The sequence below is a fragment of the Sciurus vulgaris genome, assembly GCF_902686455.1.
Source record: "Sciurus vulgaris genome assembly, chromosome: 10".
NCBI lineage: Eukaryota > Metazoa > Chordata > Mammalia > Rodentia > Sciuridae > Sciurus > Sciurus vulgaris.
Genome location: NC_136470.1, coordinates 135,550,614 through 135,569,469, shown reverse-complemented (window position 1 = coordinate 135,569,469; position 18,856 = coordinate 135,550,614). Strand labels below are relative to the sequence as shown.

General features: G+C 52.1%; 1 protein-coding gene across 8 annotated transcripts in view; it reads left to right on the top strand.

Moving 5' to 3' along the window:
- LOC306638059 (schwannomin-interacting protein 1) overlaps positions 1-18,856 on the top strand; it is a 595,209-nt gene that overhangs the window by 565,927 nt on the left and 10,426 nt on the right. For all 8 annotated transcript variants that reach the window (XM_079101150.1, XM_079101152.1, XM_079101153.1 and 5 more), the window contains one exon: positions 4,821-4,939. In XM_079101150.1, the coding sequence (XP_078957276.1) occupies positions 4,821-4,939 (119 nt within the window). The remainder of the gene's footprint in view (positions 1-4,820; positions 4,940-18,856) is intronic.

Here is an 18,856-nt window from a genome sequence, read left to right as displayed (position 1 = left end):
GTGTGCAGGTGTCCCAGCCACCAAGGCCCTTTCCAGGCCACGGGGGACTGGTATATTTGTCGGCTCCTGGGCCAGTGCAGCCTGCTGTCCTTAGCTCTTTCTCAATGACAGTGTCCCTTCTGCCAGGGGTGGCATCCAGGGATCTTAGTTCCAGGATGCCCTGCAGATAGATGCCCAGATCTGTGGAGGGTCAAGTCTGTCTGTCTGTGACGGTGCATACCTGAGGTCCTGGGGAGGTTCTGTATAAACATGTGTTACTCATGCCCCTGCCTCTGAGCCAAAGTCTGCACCCTGGTGACATGCTCATATGCCCCCTGAAGCCACTGAACTGGGGGACAACGTAGCCAGGCAGCAAAGTGCGGGCAAGGGGACTCGCAGGGCATCGAGTGCTAAGGCAGCTTCGTGAAACGGGTACATCCAATAGGAAGGAGGGTGTCAGTTCCCATGGTGAGCGGGCAGCCAAAGGAGCAGATGGACTGGGAGGGGAGGCTGGACCAGGAGATCAGGGAGGACCTGCCTCTCCCGGCCTGCCTGGACCACCCCTGCTCCAGATGCATCCCACGGCAGCTCTGGGTCTCCCTGGTCCTCCTGTGCCCACCCCCGCAGCTTAGGAGCCCTTCCTCGGGGCGCAGCAGCCCTCTTCCGGCTGCCTCTTACGTGCAGGGCTCAAGAGCGAGAGCTGTGACCTGTGTCCTGAGCACCAGGTGGCTTTAGGTAGGACCCAGGATTTCAGTTCCCAGTGGTTCCTGAGAACCTAGAGGACCCACAGGTGACCCCCCAAAGCAGGTGTCTCAAATACGCTTTGGAAGTACAGAAAATGACCGTTCCTCCATTTGTTGGTTTCAGTGCAGATCCGAGGGGCCTGGGAGGGACAGAGGATAGTGCTGGTGGTTAAGGATAGGCACATGCTGTGTCCCGAAGACAGCGTGGGAAAGGACTCGGGGACGCATTGGATTGGAGCTGGGGAGCGTCTACCCAAGCAAGCGTTTTGCCTTTATTTCTTTACGAACACCCCTGTGTTCTTACCAGGTTTGGGCGGCTGCAGCGAAGGGGGTGCCCTGGGAAGGCTGCGTCACTATCCCGTGGCCTGTCCTGAGCTCCAGCTCGTGGGCGCCCTCCAGGGTCACCCTAAGCTTTTTGCTTGGCTCAGGTGGCAGCAGGGAGGATGGCAGATCAGAATGCAGGTGGGATGAGGGCCCCTTTCCAAGCAGTCTAGCTCTCCTCTGGGTCCTGCATGGCATTTCTGCCTTGTGGTGAGGAACTGCCATTCCTCGGGTGCCCTTTGGCTCTCTGGTGACCTGTCAATCTAGGTGCTTCACTTCTGTCTTATGTGGCTATTTCCAAAGACTGTTTTAGGAGTGGACGTGGCTGTGCTTGCCCTGAGTGCATCTGGACTGTTGTTTAGAGTCAGCATCTCCCTTTCCCTGAGGCCAGCTGTGCCTCCCCAGAGCACCTATGGGCTTTGGAGCGGGCGACAGAACCACCCCGCAGGTGTAATTCTCTAGAGAGCAATGGGTTTTGAATCCACACACACTTGCACCCACGTACCACACATACACACATATGCATGCACCTGCACACGTGCACACACGTACTTGCACACATATGTACTGCATACGAGCACACACATACACGTGCCATGCACAAATGCATGTGGGCAGCTGAGAGATTAGGTTCCACCTGTTGAATCTTAAACCTGCACTTTTCTATTGAACTGAATCATAGTTACCTGGAACATTAGGGATCTCATTTGTTCCAAAAGAAAGAGCAGGCAGCGGTGCTTGGGGACAGCTGGTGTCACGTGCGTGGCCATGTTTAGCCTGTGGTGTTTGCTTAGCAGTCTGGTCCTCTGTCCGCCTCTGAGGAAGCATCATGTCCAGGGAGGAGTGGCCTCTTGGGTCTCACTTACCTCTCCAGTGTGGTGTGCACCACCTCCTCAGCCTGAACACCTTCCTCTTTGATGTGGAAGAGCAGAGAGAGGTGGCACCTGAAAGTGTGGACTTGAGCTCTGCCCCTTCTGCCCAGTGGAATGCTACCCTTCGCCTCCCTCAGACTCCACGACTTCAAAGCAGAAGTTGTGGGTTGAGTCACAAAGCTGCTACTGCTGCAGCTCCTCATGCTCCTGGTCCTCCTTAACCCTCCAGTGCAGTGAGGTCTGATAACCAGACCAGGGCGCCTTCCGAGCACAAGGCATCCGTGACATCACACAGGAGGCAAGGTGTCACTGCGACCACGGAACACTGACAGGCCAAACTCAGAGAACAAGCACCCTTAATACAAAAGACTTTAAACTTTCAGGCCTTGTGGAAAAATAAGCAAAGCCAGGAGTAAGTGACTCAGAGGAAAGAAGCGCAGGAGGTAAAATCTGGAATTCCCTGTCAGTGACGAATCAAGGAACGTGAAGTAAAGAGCTCACCTCCCTGTGCCTGTTGGGGCAGGCGCAGCAGCATCATCCACGTGCTCCATGGGCACCTGCTCGTGGCCAGCAGCCCCTCATGAGCTCACACACAGCTAACCTGGCAAGTCACTTCCAGGGCTTGTCCCCATGAAGCTACCAGGCATGTGGCAGGGACTGTGGCAGGGACCAGCCACTCGCTTCTGAGCTGTTGTTCATTCCACAGCCCAAATCACTGACTGTGGAGGAAACACATCAGATGGAGAGAGATGGGCCATCCTTAAGGACTGTTTTTAAAGAACGTGAAGTGGTCTCAGGGATATCCTCCGAATACAATAAACAATGTGCTCTCAACTTTTTAAAGTGGGAAAAATGAGCATATAAGATAAAAAGTTGGAGGAAATACCAAAATGTTAGCCATGATGTGTCACTTAGTGATGGGCTCTCGGGTGACATTTGTATTCTCCACACTTGATTTGTTTGGTGGGATCCAGAGAGAGTGGAAGGAGAGTGTGCTTAATGTCCTGTCCAGGCTGCCAGCACTCGGGTGCAACTAAGCTAAGCAGAATACCTGGGCCTCCCCAGTGTCTAGCTTGGGTGGCCAAGTGAACTGCACAGACAGACATAGGTACAGCAGGTAGCTGCTGCCTGAAGCGTGGCCACTCTTAGCCCTGGTCAGCATTGGCCCACAGCTTGGTGACGTGGTCCTCAAGTCAGGTCGCCCCTGATCTCTTGTTCGGATGTTCAGCTCTCTCTGCAGTTTTCCGACGGTGAGAACACGGGGTCTGGGTCTCTGACTGCTGTACGGGTTAAGAAATAGACTCACTGGCTGCTGAAGGTAGTTTGTGTTCGATGAAGATGCTGTGCTTTCTCTTGGGCCCACAATCTCCAGGGCCAGCCCTACGTGCTCAGAAGGTGCTTTGCTTTAATTAGGGTTCCCAGCAGTACAGTGGCAAGTGGCCACTGAGACAGAGGGCATCTCACTTCCCTTTGCATCCTTAGGTCACTTCCCAGGCTCAGGGGTGTTGTGCTCAGCAAGCAAGGTGAATCAGCATCACTGGGAGCAATCTGTAGCAGCTGTTCCCTCTGGCTCGTCACACACACGAGCGCTCCTGGGTTATGCCACCCTCTGCATAGACAGGCGTCCTCACCAAGCATGAGCGTTCAGAGTGTGCCCTTGATGTCCCAGGACTGTACAGTGGTGGAGAGAAGCAGAGGAGAGGTGAGCCTTCTCTGAGTCAGACCTCAGCCAGTGGCCCTCGGAGCCAGAGCTGGGGACGTGGTTTAGAGGCCCACAGAGTGATCGGCCCAGCAGTCGGAGCTGGAACTTGGAACCCTGTCCTCCATGGGCCACACAGTCTGTTCTCTGTGTGCTGTCCCGTGTCAGGCCCACCAGCACCGGTGACTGCTGAGCTCTTGAGATGAGCCCAGTCACGAGAAGCTGGAATTTATTGTGATGGATTCACCATTGGATTTAATGCACATGGCCACGTGTGACCAGAGTGACCTGAGTCAGAGCGCCTGGCTGCCCACACTGTCTCCCCGGTGAGCCCAGCAGCCCACTGGCTCCCTGATGGCGTGTTTTGGTAGGAGTTGCTCAGGTGGCCTCAAGCTCCAGCTTAGGACATGTCACCACCCCAGAACAGACCCAGTCTCATCCCTGGCCCGGAGCCTCTACCTCACCATGTTTGCTTTTGCAGCGGTTTTCCAACTAAGGAAAGAGCTTCTGCTCTTCTTCCCTGTTGTTAAAGGGTTGAAAGCCAGTGCTGGAAGCACACCCAGGGCATCCCAGGGCTGCACTGACCAGCTCCTCCCACGCACGCTGGCCGCCCTGTCTCTTAACATGGGGCACATGGGCCCCACTGCTCTTCTCCAGCATCCCACACATTCCTCCCGGGGCTTCTCATGCTGCAGGCCTGACCAGGGTCCCCAGGTGGACCTGGGTTTGCTGCAGGCAGGCACCGTTTGCCTCAGCCTGGGCTCAGAGTTACCCCTCACTGTGGCGACCACCAGCTCACAAGGCCAGTGGGTGCTGACAAGGAGCTGACCCATGTTCGTGCCTAGAAGGTGTGGGCTGAAGGGAAAGGGAGGAAGGGAGGAGATCAAATGATCAAATTTAGGAGACAGTACTGGCCTATGGCTTGCCCTGCACCAGCACGTGGGGAGAAAGATCACAGAGCCAGCTTAGCTCTGTCCTGGTGAAGGGCACTTAGCAGGAGACCCCTGTTTCCCAGCCATGACCACAAAGGGCTGTTAGGAGTGGAGCCTGGAGCCACAGGCGTGGTTTCAGCTTCCAGTAGTTCCCGTGCCCGAGAACTGCAGCCCCGCCCTTTGCTGCTCTAATGGCACGTTTCAGAGGAGCTTGGCTCCAGCTTGTAATGTCTCTGCCCGCTGATCAGCATCTTTTATTCTTTTGAAATTTCAGGCACAGAAAAATGAGAGAGAATCTATCAGACAGAAGCTGGCACTGGGAAGCTGCTTTGATGACGGCCCGGGAATTTACACCAGCTGCAGCAGGAGCGGCAAGCCCAGCCTCTCCTCCCGGTGAGTGCCCTGGGTGGTCCACCTGGACCGCGGAGTCTCCGTTGGCTCCACATCTGGCAGAAGCACCTCATCTGGGCGGCTGTTTCCCACAGTGCTGCTGCCTTCGGTTCTAGGCAGACCTTCCCCACCTGGTGGTTGGTACTCTTGATGGTGCTCCTCGTGGCACATTGCCCAGTGGCATGAGGTCAGCGTTCACTATTTCACTTCTCTTCAGTGAGTGCTCACCTTGCAGACTGATGGGGGCGGGGGTCAAGCCACACTCGTAAGCATGCTGGCAAATGCCTAAGACACAGTGTGGCAGAGCACCAGATGCCCCAGGATGCAGCCCCAAGGCACCCAGTACCTGTGATAGCAGCCAACACCGGTGACAGACCCTCAGCTCCTGCTTTGATCATCCAGGGTTCATTACCATCTCAACCTGTCCTCCAGACTGCTCTCCTCTGTTATGATAGCCTTGCCTGCTTCTCATCATTTATTTCAGGAGACAACTGGTAACTTGCATACCTTTTAATTCCAAGTAAAGTACATGTGGATTGCAGCTCTACGCAGGCCATAGGGCTGTGGACCAGAGCCTCTCCCACTGCAGCATGCTCACGAGTCCTGGGGGGTTGTGTCGGGGGAAGACTGATCCAGTAGGTGTTAGTGGGCCCAAGATTCTGCATTGCTCAGACATTCACAGTGAAGGTCCGTGATTCTGCATTGCTCAGACATTCACAGTGAAGGTCCGTGATTCTGCATTGCTCACACATTCACAGTGAAGGTCCATGATTCTGCATTGCTCAGACATTCAGAGTGAAGCTCCGTGGTTCTGCATTGCTCACACATTCACAGTGAAGGTCCGTGATTCTGCATTGCTCAGACATTCACAGTGAAGGTCCATGATTCTGCATTGCTCAGACATTCACAGTGAAGGTCCATGATTCTGCATTGCTCAGACATTCACAGTGAAGGTCCATGATGCATTGCTTAGACATTCACAGTGAAGGTCCGTGATTCTGCATTGCTCAGACATTCAGAGTGAAGCTCCATGGTTCTGCATTGCTCACACATTCACAGTGAAGGTCCATGATTCTGCATTGCTCAGACATTCACAGTGAAGGTCCATGATTCTGCATTGCTCAGACATTCACAGTGAAGGTCCATGATGCATTGCTTAGACATTCACAGTGAAGGTCCGTGATTCTGCATTGCTCAGACATTCAGAGTGAAGCTCCATGGTTCTGCATTGCTCACACATTCACAGTGAAGGTCCATGATTCTGCATTGCTCAGACATTCACAGTGAAGGTTCATGATTCTGCATTGCTCACACATTCACCGTGAAGGTCCATGATTCTGCATTGCTCACACATTCACAGTGAAGGTCCATGGTGCCATTCTGTAGTCTACTTTGATTAATGAACAAGTGGACAGTCTACAGAACCATTCCAGATGTAGATATTCCAAGGGGTAGAAGCATTAGAGTGTGTTTCCATGAAAGTGATGGTAACTGAAGACCTGCCAGCCTTTCCCATCCTCACCCCCAGTGTGTGCTTTCTCTCAGTCTTCTTTTGGGCTAAAAGCAAATGTACCCTGTGTAAACATCACAGACGTGTACCACCTGAAGCCAGAGCTGGTTGTAGATAAATGAGGGTGTTCATGCCTTCACCTCGCCAACAGATTTCTGCTGTCTGCTTCACGTGAGGCCAGAACTGGGCATCTTAATGTTGGTCTGCATCTGTTTATTCATTTGGCTCTTAGTAGGCATGTCTGGTCCTCAGAGAGCCATCGAACCCAGCAGAACCGGGAGGTGAGCATGCTCACGGTGTGCGCACTGTCCAACCCCTGCAGGTGACTGAGCACGGGCAGGAGCTCTGGCTTCGTGGTGCACAGGTGTCTCCCCTCACTGGAGCACATAGCCAGGCTCGGGACAGCCCTAACTGGTCCCACGTGTCACTGCAGAGCTGGGCCCTCAGCCTTCCCCTGGCCCTGGGGTACCTCTCCCCTGCAGGTGGGACTTGGCAGGAGGTGTCCAGCCTAGACACCTGGAGACATGTGGGTCCGTCCCAGGCCACTTTATGTCCATTTGCCACACCTCATCTTCCCTCTTTTTTGTGAAAGGGGAGTTGGACCATAGTGTATGCTGTTCATAGATCTCTGCTATCGCTGATTTTCCCCAAAGTACTGAAATGCCTTCACCTGGAAGCCCCGCCTTAACATTTAGCCATTGTTTGTAGAATCAAGAGTGTATACACACAGAAATCTAGAGGTGTGCATACATGTGATGCATGTGTGACACAGTACCACACACAGGCACTTGCTCCCCTCTTTGGGAGTAGTACTTAACTCCTCGGCTGCTTCATATGCTGTTAACCTATGTGTTGCTATAGAAAATGCCAAGCTTCTTAGTTTTTGTCTTAAGTGGCCATCTGCTTTTAGAGCTGCCTGTTGCGCAGGTCATCCGATGTGTTCACCTAGGGCACGTGCCCGTGGGTGGAGCTGCTCCTCTGGGGTTGGCACTGGGCTGCGTGAGGGCTGCTCTTGTGAGCGTGCTGAGCACCTGGCCGTGGCCTGCTCCTCGGGTGCAGCATTTCCTTGGTGTGCCCTGTGAGGGAACCTGCTAGAAAAGGGCTGGCCGAGTTCATTTCCAGCATGGCTACCATGAGTCACCCTCTTCCAGCAGCATACAGAGAGCCTATGCACTGGGCCCTCCGACAAAGGTGTTGCGGCTGCTCTTAGATTGCCATTGATTGGATAGCTATCAATGTATGTCACTGCATTTATTAGCTGCATCTCGTTTTCTGGGAAATGTCTGCTTGGACAGAAAACATCCAGTTTTCTGTCGTATTCTTTGTGCTTTCTTACTGACTTATGGAAGGTCTTACTCATCACGTTCATCTTTAGTACACTCTACCTGTTCCAAAAGTCTTCCCACGTTGTGATTTGTTTTTCACTTCCTGTGTTTTCTGATCATAAATTCTTGATTATTTATTTATTTATTGGATACTGGGGATTAAACCCAGGGGTGTTCTACCACTGAGCTAAATTCACAGTCATTTTTATTTTGAGACAAATTTCTCACTAATTTGCTGAGACTGGCCTGGAACTTGTGACCCTCCTGCCCCAGCCTCCCGAGTCTCTGGAATCACAGGCATTTACCAGCACACTCAGCCATCCTTGATTTTAATATTGTTAATTAGATCCCCGAATTTTTTTCCAGGCAATGTTGGCAATATCTTGTACAAGAAATTTTCTTTTACTCCAAGTTTCAGTAGATATTCACTAGATTTTCTGCCAAGGTCTGAAGACCTGGTCTTTAAAATTCTGTGACCCGTGGGGAGTTGCTCTCCTGCTGTGTGTGGGAGAGAAGCCTAGCCCTCCTGTTCCCTCATATGGTCATCGTTTCGTGACTCACTAAAGGTCCCATTTGTGCTCACCAGTCTGAGCAATGACTCCCATGAATACTAGTCATCAGTGGGAACACATTCCATTTCATTTATTATTTTCCTAAATCAAATCTATACTCTTAATCATCATAGCTTCAGAATAAGTCCTAGCATCTGGACGGGCCAGTCCCTGTCCTTGATCTTTTTCTTCAGAAGTATGTGCCTAATCCTGTTTTTTCATTCCTCCATATAAGTTCTAAATCATCTAATCAAGTTGAGCAAAATACTTTCTTCAGATTTTTGAGCCCACGATCAATTTAGGAAGGATTATATTCTCACAATATTCACTTCTCCTATCCATGAACATTGTCCATTTATTTACGTCTTCTTGAATATTTCCTAATGAGGTCTTATAACTTTTCATTTGGAAATAGTAGGCATCTTTTGTTGTATTTGTTTCTAGACACTTGATCTCAATATCGTAGGTGTCCTCACTGCTTGCTGCTGGTATCAGAAGTACAGCTCTGTTTGCAGAAGTCCCAAGCCCAGTCACTTTGTGTTCCTGCTTCTATTTCTTAACTCTCCTGTCAGTTCTAATAAAGCTGTCTGTAGAGTCTGTACTTTTAGAACAATAATGTTGCGTGTACATCATGGCAGCCTTATGACTCCCTTCTTTGTTTCTTTTGCACTTGGTAGGTACTCTAATACAGTGAGCACTAGAAATAGTAGTAGTTGGAGTCTGCTGTGGTTTGCATGTGAGGTCTCCCCAAAAGCTCCTGTTGATGCAGGAATAGAGGTGAAATGATTGGATTATTACAGCTGTAAACCCCTCAGTTCCTCTTGGTTTGAATGGACTGACTGGGTGCTTACTAAAGGCAGGTGGAGTATGGTTGAAGGAGGTGGGTCACTGGGGACTTCCTTGAAAAGGTTCACCTTTCCTGTGGCCCATTCCTCTTGCTCTCTTGCTTCCTGGTTGCCATAAGCTGAGCAACCTCCATGCTGGCCCCTTCGCCAGTGATGAGCGTCTCTTGGGCCCAGAGCAATGGAGTTGGCCATCTGTGGACTGAACCTCCAAAAAAAACGAGTCCCAAGTAAACTTTTCCTCCTCTAAGTTGTTCTTGTTAAGTGTTTTGATTTCAGAGATGTAAAAGCTGACTAAAATAGAATCCTTAGCTCATTTCTTATGTTAAATGGAATAATTCTACTGTTTCTCACCTTAGGATGATGTTAGTTTTATGTTTAATGTTTCTCCTTAATGATGTTTCCTTCTATTAACAATTTTCAAAGAATTTTTATGAAATGGATATTTATCAGCTGTTGAGATTTTGTCATTCAGTTCTATTGAATATTAATAGATTACACATATATATTTTCAAAATAGTAAATCATCCTTGCATACCTAATGTAAGCCTAAGTTGGTTTAAAGGAGAATTATCTTTTTTTAGACCTATTGGATTTTACTTACTTTTTGTTTAGGATTGTTACATTTATATTCATGATTTACATGGGTCTTTTGTATTCTTAGAACATTTTTGTCTGATTTTAGTGTAAGTGTGTCTTGGCTTAAAAATGGGTTGAGAATGGTGCCATCTTTCATATAGTCTATGACAAGTGTGCATATACTTATCACGAAGTCACTAAGGCACCTCATTGCCACCTCTGCTGTGCTCAGGCTTGCCCAGTCCAGGGCCTCTGTGATTCACCACTCAGGACAGTGAACCTCCTGACTCCACCCATCCCAGGAGGGCAGGGCAGGTGGCAGTTCTCCGTGGTGGCCAGGGGCAGCCCTTCCTTGTGCTTGGTGTCCCCCTGGTTCAGATGCACCTGAGCATTTCCAGGGTTCCAGGGAAACCACAAGTGCCGGCTCCACCAACCTGCTGGGGGCACAGTGACATCAGAGGTCGCATGTCAGATGCCGCTCATGCATCTGCCTCTTGCCTTGTTTTTCTGACCCGCATGGGCTCTTCGTCCACGTCTGTCTTCCTTTAACGTTGTTCAGAAGAGGGCCCCGTTTTCTGTGTTGAGCGTGCTGCAGTTCAGTCTCACGAAGACCTTCAGTATCATCTCAAGTAAAGGCCCTGCAAACCCTGAGTGTGAGCAGAGTGTCTCTCTGGCTCAGCAGGACCAAGAGGGGCAGGGTGCCTGGGTTGCCCACTGTCTCCGCACCCCTTCCTCTCCCTGTGCCACCCCCTCTTCCCCTAAAAGCCCCCAGAGCCACTGGAGCTTCTGGCAGAGCCACACTGAACACCCGAGTCATCTGCCCTCAGCAAACACAGCTCACTAACACTACACGTATCCCACAGTGGCCGGGATGAGCCGTGTGGGGACTCGCCATAAGGAGGATTATTTACATCCTGTTCCTTCTGAGGTTTTCATCTCCACCTTCTGGGATGAGCTCATCCTCTGCGAGAACACCATGACTTTTTAGATCCCCCTCAGGGTTTCTTATTTTTTATTTTTGTGAATTTAAAATCTGCAAAGACATTGTCCTCTCATCTATCATAATGTAGCAGAAAAACCCTCAGCAAGGCTCCTAGCCTTTAGAGAGCCCACACTCTCTGTCCCTTTATTTCTGCTAGTGAGTTACAGCCTGAGGCTCTCCCTGGGTGGACAGTGCCTTGCCACCTGCTCCAGAGCACCGGGAGCGTCCAGTGCTGTGGCAGAACTCATCAGGTGCTGCTGCTAAATGCACCCGAGCTCAGTCAGCTCCAAGTCAGAACCAGGTAAATCCCACACTCGCTTACAACTCAGAAGAGCTCAGGACGCAATTTTAAATGAAGCTGGGGCTTCATTAATTGGCCACATAATGGATTCTGAAATTTGGCTTGCGTTTTAAGGCCAGGCCCGTTGAGGTGAGCTGGATCCTTGCAGCACCTGGGGTTCACTGTGGTTTCCCATGCTCAGCCCTCCTTACACTCAGCACGTGAGGACTCAGGAGAAGCTGGGGGCTGGGAGGACGTGGAGCGCCCCAAGCACAGGTGGAGTGGGGGTCTCAGCGCACTGGGCTTCTCCAGGTGGTGCTCTCTCCTCGAGTACTTTCTAAGAGTGACAAGCTGCTCAGTGTAAGCTCGGCTTACAGTAATCCCATAAAGACATTTCATGCCTTCAGCCGCAGCAAGGAACTGTTCAGTACTGCTTCATAACTCAGCTAATTAAATTTGGCTGTACTCAACTGTGGCAAATGTAGGGGGTGTCATCTTGTCATACTTTTTTTTATGTGTGCTAACCCATACAGAATCGGCTTCTCAAGCTGAGCCTGTGTAATCTTGCCATTTCCTTCTTTAAAAAGAGCAAACAGCCGGATGAGGTGGTGCATGCCTGTAATCCCAGCCACTCAAGATGAGGATCACGAGTTCCAGACCAGCCTGCACAGGCCCTGTCTCAACAACATCAACAACAGCAGAAGTAGAAGCATGTGAGAAACTTAAAAGGCAATGAGAAGAATAGGTTACCTATTTTAGAAATAAGGTCTCTAAGAAGTTCTAGGTTTCATCACGTTCTTGAAAAAATAAATATCCTTCTTATTACTGGTTTCATACTTTTCTGTAAATATTTTTTTATCAGCCAAATTAATGATCAGACACCATTCTCTGTTGGATAGTGAGTTTGCACAGCTTGATGTTATTGACGGATTCGAAAGCAGTCGTGCTGCCCTGGGAGCAGAAAGCTACCCGGTCGTTAGTAACAGACACCCGAGAAGCCTCCGTTTTCAGACGTGGCGACCTGGCCTGGCATCCTGGAGAAGACCTGCCCTGTCTTGTGTGTTCTCCTTTCCTCCGAGCAGCACCCTTGCTCCAGTTCCCACTCTTCGTACCTTACCCAGAGACAGCTGCTACTTGCACGCCTATGTGCATGAACGTGGTGCAGCCTGGTCTCCTTCACAGGTGTGCCCCTCCCTCCAATGCTGAGGACATGAGAAGCAGGCTCCCAGGGAGCCCCAAGCAGCTGCCCCCACATCCCCACACGTTGAAACATTGCTGTCTTGGCCTTAGGGTTAAGGGGGCAGGGCTGAAGAAGTCCAGCTGTAGACACCTGCTGTCTTCCTGCCCTCGGGCAGCAGGACTGGATGCAGGGGCTGAGGCCCAGGGAGGTGTTGCTAGCTAGGCCAACAGCACCACCTCTAGGGGTGTTAAAGAAACAGGGTCCATGGGCTTCAAATGGGGGAACTGCACCTGTAATATGCAACACAATCCCACGTGGGACCAGCTCTTCTGCCAGGAAAGGAGCGCATCCTCTCGTCTCTAACAGTAGTGATGTTGTATCATGCACCGGAAGGAGTTAGCAGAGAGGTCAGGTCCTCCCCGCCCAGGTGAAGAGGAGGTGGGCATCTTGAAACAAGTGCTCACTCATGCCTCTTGTCTATCACACACAGAATATCTTTAAAACTTTGTGTCAGCCTCATTCATGTATGCTAAGGTTTTGCTTAGAAAACACTTCATGTGAGTAGCTCCGGGTACGTGTCATTGCCGGTTGTAGCTTACCAATTCTTTCTTTGTAGTTTTCGGAAAGTCGCTGGGCAATCTGCAGAAATCCTGTCTTCTTTTATGTCCTCCTCCAAGGATTACCTCCAGTATTCTAAAATATTGCATAATTTCTCAAGGCGAGGCAAGATTTAAAGTGGATCTTTTGCAGAGTAATAAGATTAAAATGACAAAACATATTAAATTATGTAAACAATTCTTCTGTCTCACAAACCTGAAACAAAAGCAAATTGGTATTTGTGAAATTTTCTTTGTCTCCTAAGTAGCCTGGCTTTACAGTCCTGCCAATGACCCAGCTTAATTAGGTGCAATTAATTTTGCGAGGCAGACTCTGTCATCTTGCTAGAGGCATGACCAGCTGTATCCTGTCTTATGAATATTTTTTTATCACCAATGAGAATTCAATTGCCTGAGCTATTGCACCGGGGCGGGAGGCAGGGAGAGAAGAGGCCACGGGGCTGCATTTTATATTTAAAAACGGCTCTGGCGGACAGCTGAGTGTTTAATTAAAAGAGCTTCCCGGAGTTATTTTTCACTGGAGCATCATCTTTGACAGTTCTCATGACTTTACCACTGCGATTCACTCCCTGTGGACAAGTGATTGCTTGTGTGTGCTGGACACACGCAGCCCAGTGATGACCAGGCACCGTGGAGAGTGCAGGGAACATCTGCTGCAGGGAGCCCTGTGCCCTGGCCAACCAGCCGGGCCACCCTTTCATTCAGGCTTCTACCCAATTCTCTGTGCCCTCAGGTCCCTCTCATCTGGGTCAGTGGATGCATTAAACCCAGGAAGACATCTCACTCAGGACCGAAGCCCTCACACAGTGCTGGCCACGGTGAGGTGACTTGATTTTAAGTGGATGGGAATTTGTGTGTGGTTTAAAATTGAGCAGCAGTTTTGAAACAAAGTCAAAGCTCACATCTTCCCCCAACTTCCAGTGCCTGCTTCCCTCACCTCAGCTCAGGAGTGTCCTTCCTGTGGTTGGAGCCCTTCTGGACTTTTTGGACGCGTGCATTCTTCATATCTCTGTGGACTGGAGGAGGCCGAGGCGTGCTGGGGAGGGGGAGCAGCCCGCCCTCTCACCGGATGTTGCTTCCCAGTCGTCAGGTCCCTGCTCCTCCTGGGCATCACTGCCCTTATTATCTAGGGACAGCATGCAGAGCGGCCACCTTGGGGATCCTCACCTGACTCGGAAGTGCAGCCAGGCCTCGAGCTGCTGGCCAGCATCTGTGATGCACCCTGATTTTAAAGATGACAAAGTGTGAGCTTCCATGCTTCACAGAGTCAGCGCCGTTCCGTGGACCCAGCGCCTGGAACTCAGTGGTTAGAATTTCGAGTCATGGAAGAGGAACCAAGCCTCATCGGCAGCCCCGACAGTTCCTCATCGTGGACATCACAAGGGCTGGGAGCAGTGCTGTGGTGTTGAAAAGAGAAGAACTGGAACTGGGACTTTGGCCAGGGGCTGGAGCCCCCACTCAGTGGTGGAGCTTGTCCTCGGTCTGGGACCCCGGGGCTCCACAACTCCCTGCCGCAGGCGGGACAGACAAGGTGGAGCTCCAGGCTGGGGGATGATGCCTAGGCAGGGCCGCTTTGAAAAGACAGAGTTGATGTGTATCATTACCTGAGGGCCCACAATGGGCTGCAGAGCCAGGGAGTGGGGTCCAGGCTGAGGAGCCACGCCAACCATTGAACGAAGAGTCCAGCACAGAACTGTTATAAGAAAATGTGTTTCCTGCCGCCCACGGGTCTCCCACCACCAAGCACCCTGCCAAGAACAAAAGCTCCTCCTGACTCACGTGTGAGTCACGGCCCCCACGGGCAGTCTGCACCAGCCCCCAGCCCCAGCCCCCTGCCAGCTGTCCACACTGAACCTCTCACCTCCCCCCCAGCAAGCAGTGCCAATCACCAGCTCTCATTTGCTCTCCTTTTCCCTTTTTAATCGTGCTAAATGCTCACACGTGGCAGCTCAGAGGCGCTCAGGAGACACATCCAATGCCAACTCTGTCTCTGCCACCAAAAGGCTCAGCGTGCGAATCCCCAGCCGCTTTCCCCACCCACGCCCTCTGCCTTCATTAGAGACTGCCGTCCTCCTGCTGCCTCACAGCCCGTTTGACGTCACTGCTCGTCAGGAGCACTTGGCCGTGTTCCTAGCTGCCCTGTATCTTTGCTCGCTGTAGCAAATTGCGTGTGACGTCACTCGCCCTGACCTACTGAATCCCTCTCGTGAGGCATGGCAGTTGTTTCCAGCTTTTCGTTTTGTTTGCTTTCTTCGCCTCTTTTTCTTTCATTTGTGAATTTGCTCCTCCTCCTCAAAGTACCCTGGCCCCTCAGGACGCTGTCTGGTCTCGGGCACCAGCGCCGTGGCCTGCCCGGTGCAGCCCCTCTCAGTCTCTGTTTTCTCAAGTGTGAAACAGGACTCACGACTCTTGCTGCTTACATCAGGGGGTCAGAGGTCAGATACATAGAGAGCCAGGCACGTAGGAGATGCTCAGAAATGGCACCATCTTATTTCAGAATCTAGGCCTCTTGGAGATTGTCTGGCTGTAAGATGGAAGCAGACTTCGAGTGGCATCCAGGGGAAGTGGCTGTTTTAGGATAGGGAGAGACCGTATTTCAGCCTCCCATTGGTGCCGGAGAACATTCCTGTTGGAAATGTGTTTTCCCAACATTAAGGTCCTATAATTCCAAATCCAATTACAGGAAAGTGGTCATTAGTGAAGGAAATGGACACTAATGTGGATTGAGAACCACCAGCTGCCTGAGGAACGCCAGCACTTAGGGCTCTCTGGAGACGGGTCAGGATGCGGCCGCTGCTCCTCCCAGGCTGAGGCCATTCCCGTTCCTCTGCACCACGTAAGCCAGAGACGGTTCTGTGGCAGGAGGGGCTGGTGCTCGGAAGCCGTCTTCCAAGCATGGACAGGTGGAAGGGTCCAGCGATGACCTTAGAAGAGGATTCAGAAGAGGGAAGTCTGTGTGGGACCACAAGAGGAAACCCAGGGGGGCTGTCCACACGCCTGCTACCCACAGCTCTGCTGAAGAAATCAAGGACGAGGGGTCAGGACAAGACGTAAGGGATGCAATGTCCCACCTACCTAGTCCTGTCTTTGTCACACTGGAGTAACCCCGAACTTCTCTAGACACATAACTGCTGCAGGGGGCCATCCCGATTGTCTGCCCTCACACCCCGACACTTTGGCTCCCAGGACCTTGCTTTATAGTGTCCAAGCAGCTCAAGTGTTTGTGTCCTCCTAGGTAAGACAGGCGTGTCTGCTGAACGTGAGTCCCTGCGGGTGTGTGAGTAGTCCACATCTCTGCTCCTACATCGCGATACACAGTCCAAGCACTCGAAACTTGTTAGAAGGCCAAGTTTGGCTCTGATTCCACTACCGAGTGTCATGAGCCTAAAATGACTTTAGGAACCAACAGGAACAAACCAGCAGAGCAGCCCAGATAAGAACAGGTGGAGTTGTGGGGCCTGGCCAGGGGATGGCTGCAACTCAGCCCTGCCCGGCAGGTGCCTGGGGGACGCAGACCTGTGACCATCTGCTGGTGCACAAGTAGATGGGCCTCAGTGAAGCAGGCCTTTTCTCGCTCCCATGGTTGTAAAGATAACTCAGCACGCTGGGTGACAGTGGCGCAGGTAGGACCAGCAGCATTCACAGCTGCACAGAGCATTCTTCAGAAGCCCAGCACGGTTTCACCTGCGGCCTCACACAGCCCAAGCGAGAAGCCCGGCACAGGCCATGGCGGCAGAAGGGACACACAGCGTGCATTTTCAGCAACACGCATGGGCAAGCAGAAGGCTGGCTTTGCCCTCCTTCTCGTTTTTTTACACAGTCACATGTATTTCCGAGACTCTGGGAAGTGTCCACTAGAAGTCAGTAGCAAAAGGCCGAGGCAGAGCTCGTGGGGAGGGAACGTGTTCTGCCTCCTACCACGCGGGGCAGCACCTGTCCCATCTGCCCCGCGCTCTGCAGCAGCACCTCCACACCCTGTCTAAAGCTTCCCCAGACCTCAGCGCTTCCCACGTTCTTCCTTCCTGACAGATTCTCAGAGAGCCGCGATGTGTTTAGACCCACCCTTGGGTACTTACACCATATTTTATGTTTTTTCTCCTTTGAACTTCTCATGAAACAGAAAAAAGATATGGTATGAAAATATGAGCAATTATTCCTTATATATAAAACCTTTGGCTAATGCGTCATGGATTTGAACGGCTTGGTCATAGACTAGTTGGGAATATTGAGTGACAAATGGCTCTCAGGCCACACTGTTGTAGGCAGATGATGAGCAATGGATGCTTGAAATCTGCAGGCACAGGGGAAGCTCCCTCCCACTCAGTTCCCTAAGGAGAGCCCTAGAATTGTCTTGAAATCATGAACAACTGGAGGTGGTTAGGCCCTTTGAAGTCACACCGCCAGCAAATCTAACCCTGAGGTCAGGGAGAGCAGGGGGGAAAGGCCTCTGGGTCAGAAGTCACACATGGAGCCTGAGACTCACGCCTCGTGACCCTGTGCAGGTTACCTCTTGCTCCAGGGCGGGCGCACGGTTTGGACCCACCCCCTCGAGCAGCATACAGCACGCTGCAATGAGCTGAGGTCAGCAGGGCGGACCTGACCTGAGCTGGGTGTGGGCAGGCTCTTTCGTGGGTCTGTGGTCAGCCTGAGGGCAGCTGGGGCCTTTGCTGCTCTTGGCTGGCCCTCACCAGTATGGGGCCTCAGCTGGGACACCTGCAGGATATAGCTCTGTGCCGGAATCCTGGCCAGCCTGGACCTGTCCAAAGGAGGGCAGAGTCCCTGAGGACCTGGAGCTGGAAGCAGCTTACTTCCTTTGCCTTTTGTCAACCAGTCACAAGGTCCCCAGGGTGGGGCACGGGGAGAAGTGGCCAGGTCGTACTGTAAAAGGGCTGGGGACAGGGAGGGAAGAACTGGCTCCTTGGCTCCTCTGAGTGAGCACACGGGGGATAGTAGGGCCCAGGGAGAGTGTAAGTAAACATACCACACAACACAGCTGATCCAGGGAGGTAAACTGAGGCAGGAGGGTGGCGAATCCACCCAAGAACCTGAAGCCGTAGGCCTCAGAGCTCGTGATCCAAACCTTGCTGGCAGATCCCCATTTCCCAAACCAGGAAGCAGCCAGCAGTTCTGAGCTTCAGAGCTGGCCCAGCTGGACCGAGCACCCTCGGTCACCACAACCCAAGGCCACAGACAGGCCTGACCCCCAGAGGTTGCTTCCCCAGGATGTCCTCTGCAGCTTAGTGTTGTCCGTGGTCACATTCTTCTTTTTGTCCCTGCGTTTTGAAGGGAGTGACGTCTTGATACCAAGTCATCTGCCACTTGGCTGCATTTTGAGGTCCCTGGGCACCAAGTGGCTCTCACCCGTCCTCGGTTCCTCGTGTTTGAAGGACATCCTGGCCGCGGTCGCGGGAGTCAGCAGGGAGTTTCCTTTTTATCTGGCAGTGCTGGGGTGGAGCCCAGGGCCTCGAGCGCCGTCTGCCCTGTTTGTTTTACGTTGAGCAGGGCCTGGATACGTTGCCCAGGCTGGTGCTGAGCTTGCTGTCCTCCTGCCTCGGCTTCTGAGTGCCGGGACCTCTGGCACGGCCACTGTGCCAGGCTGGACCTCCGCGGTTGTGCTCACCATCAGTGCGAGCAGGCGTGGGTGCTGAATGGCCCCACCAGTGTGCTGCCAGCCCTCCTGTGGGAGGCCACTCCCTCTCCTGCTGGACATCCTCAGGCTTCATCTTCTCCAGTTCTGAGCCTCCACCGGGCTCCTGTGCCCCTGCCAGTGGCCCTGGTGCTGTCAAGTCGCCTCAAGGTGCCTGAGGAGAGGAGGGTTCTGGGCCATCTGGGACTCAGACCTTCCTGAGGTAAAACCGTCCAGCTGGCAGATGGCCAGGTGTGTTCGCAAGTTGTGCCTGCCCAGGGCCACTAGGAACACCAGGGAACCACCTTGAATGACGTCTCCAATCCAGGAGACGAGGCGCTCGTTCTGTTTTCCCCGTAGACGGCTTAAGAGGGGCGGGCCGGTCAGACCACCGCGGCCTGGGCTCTGCAGCCCGCAACCATGCTGCT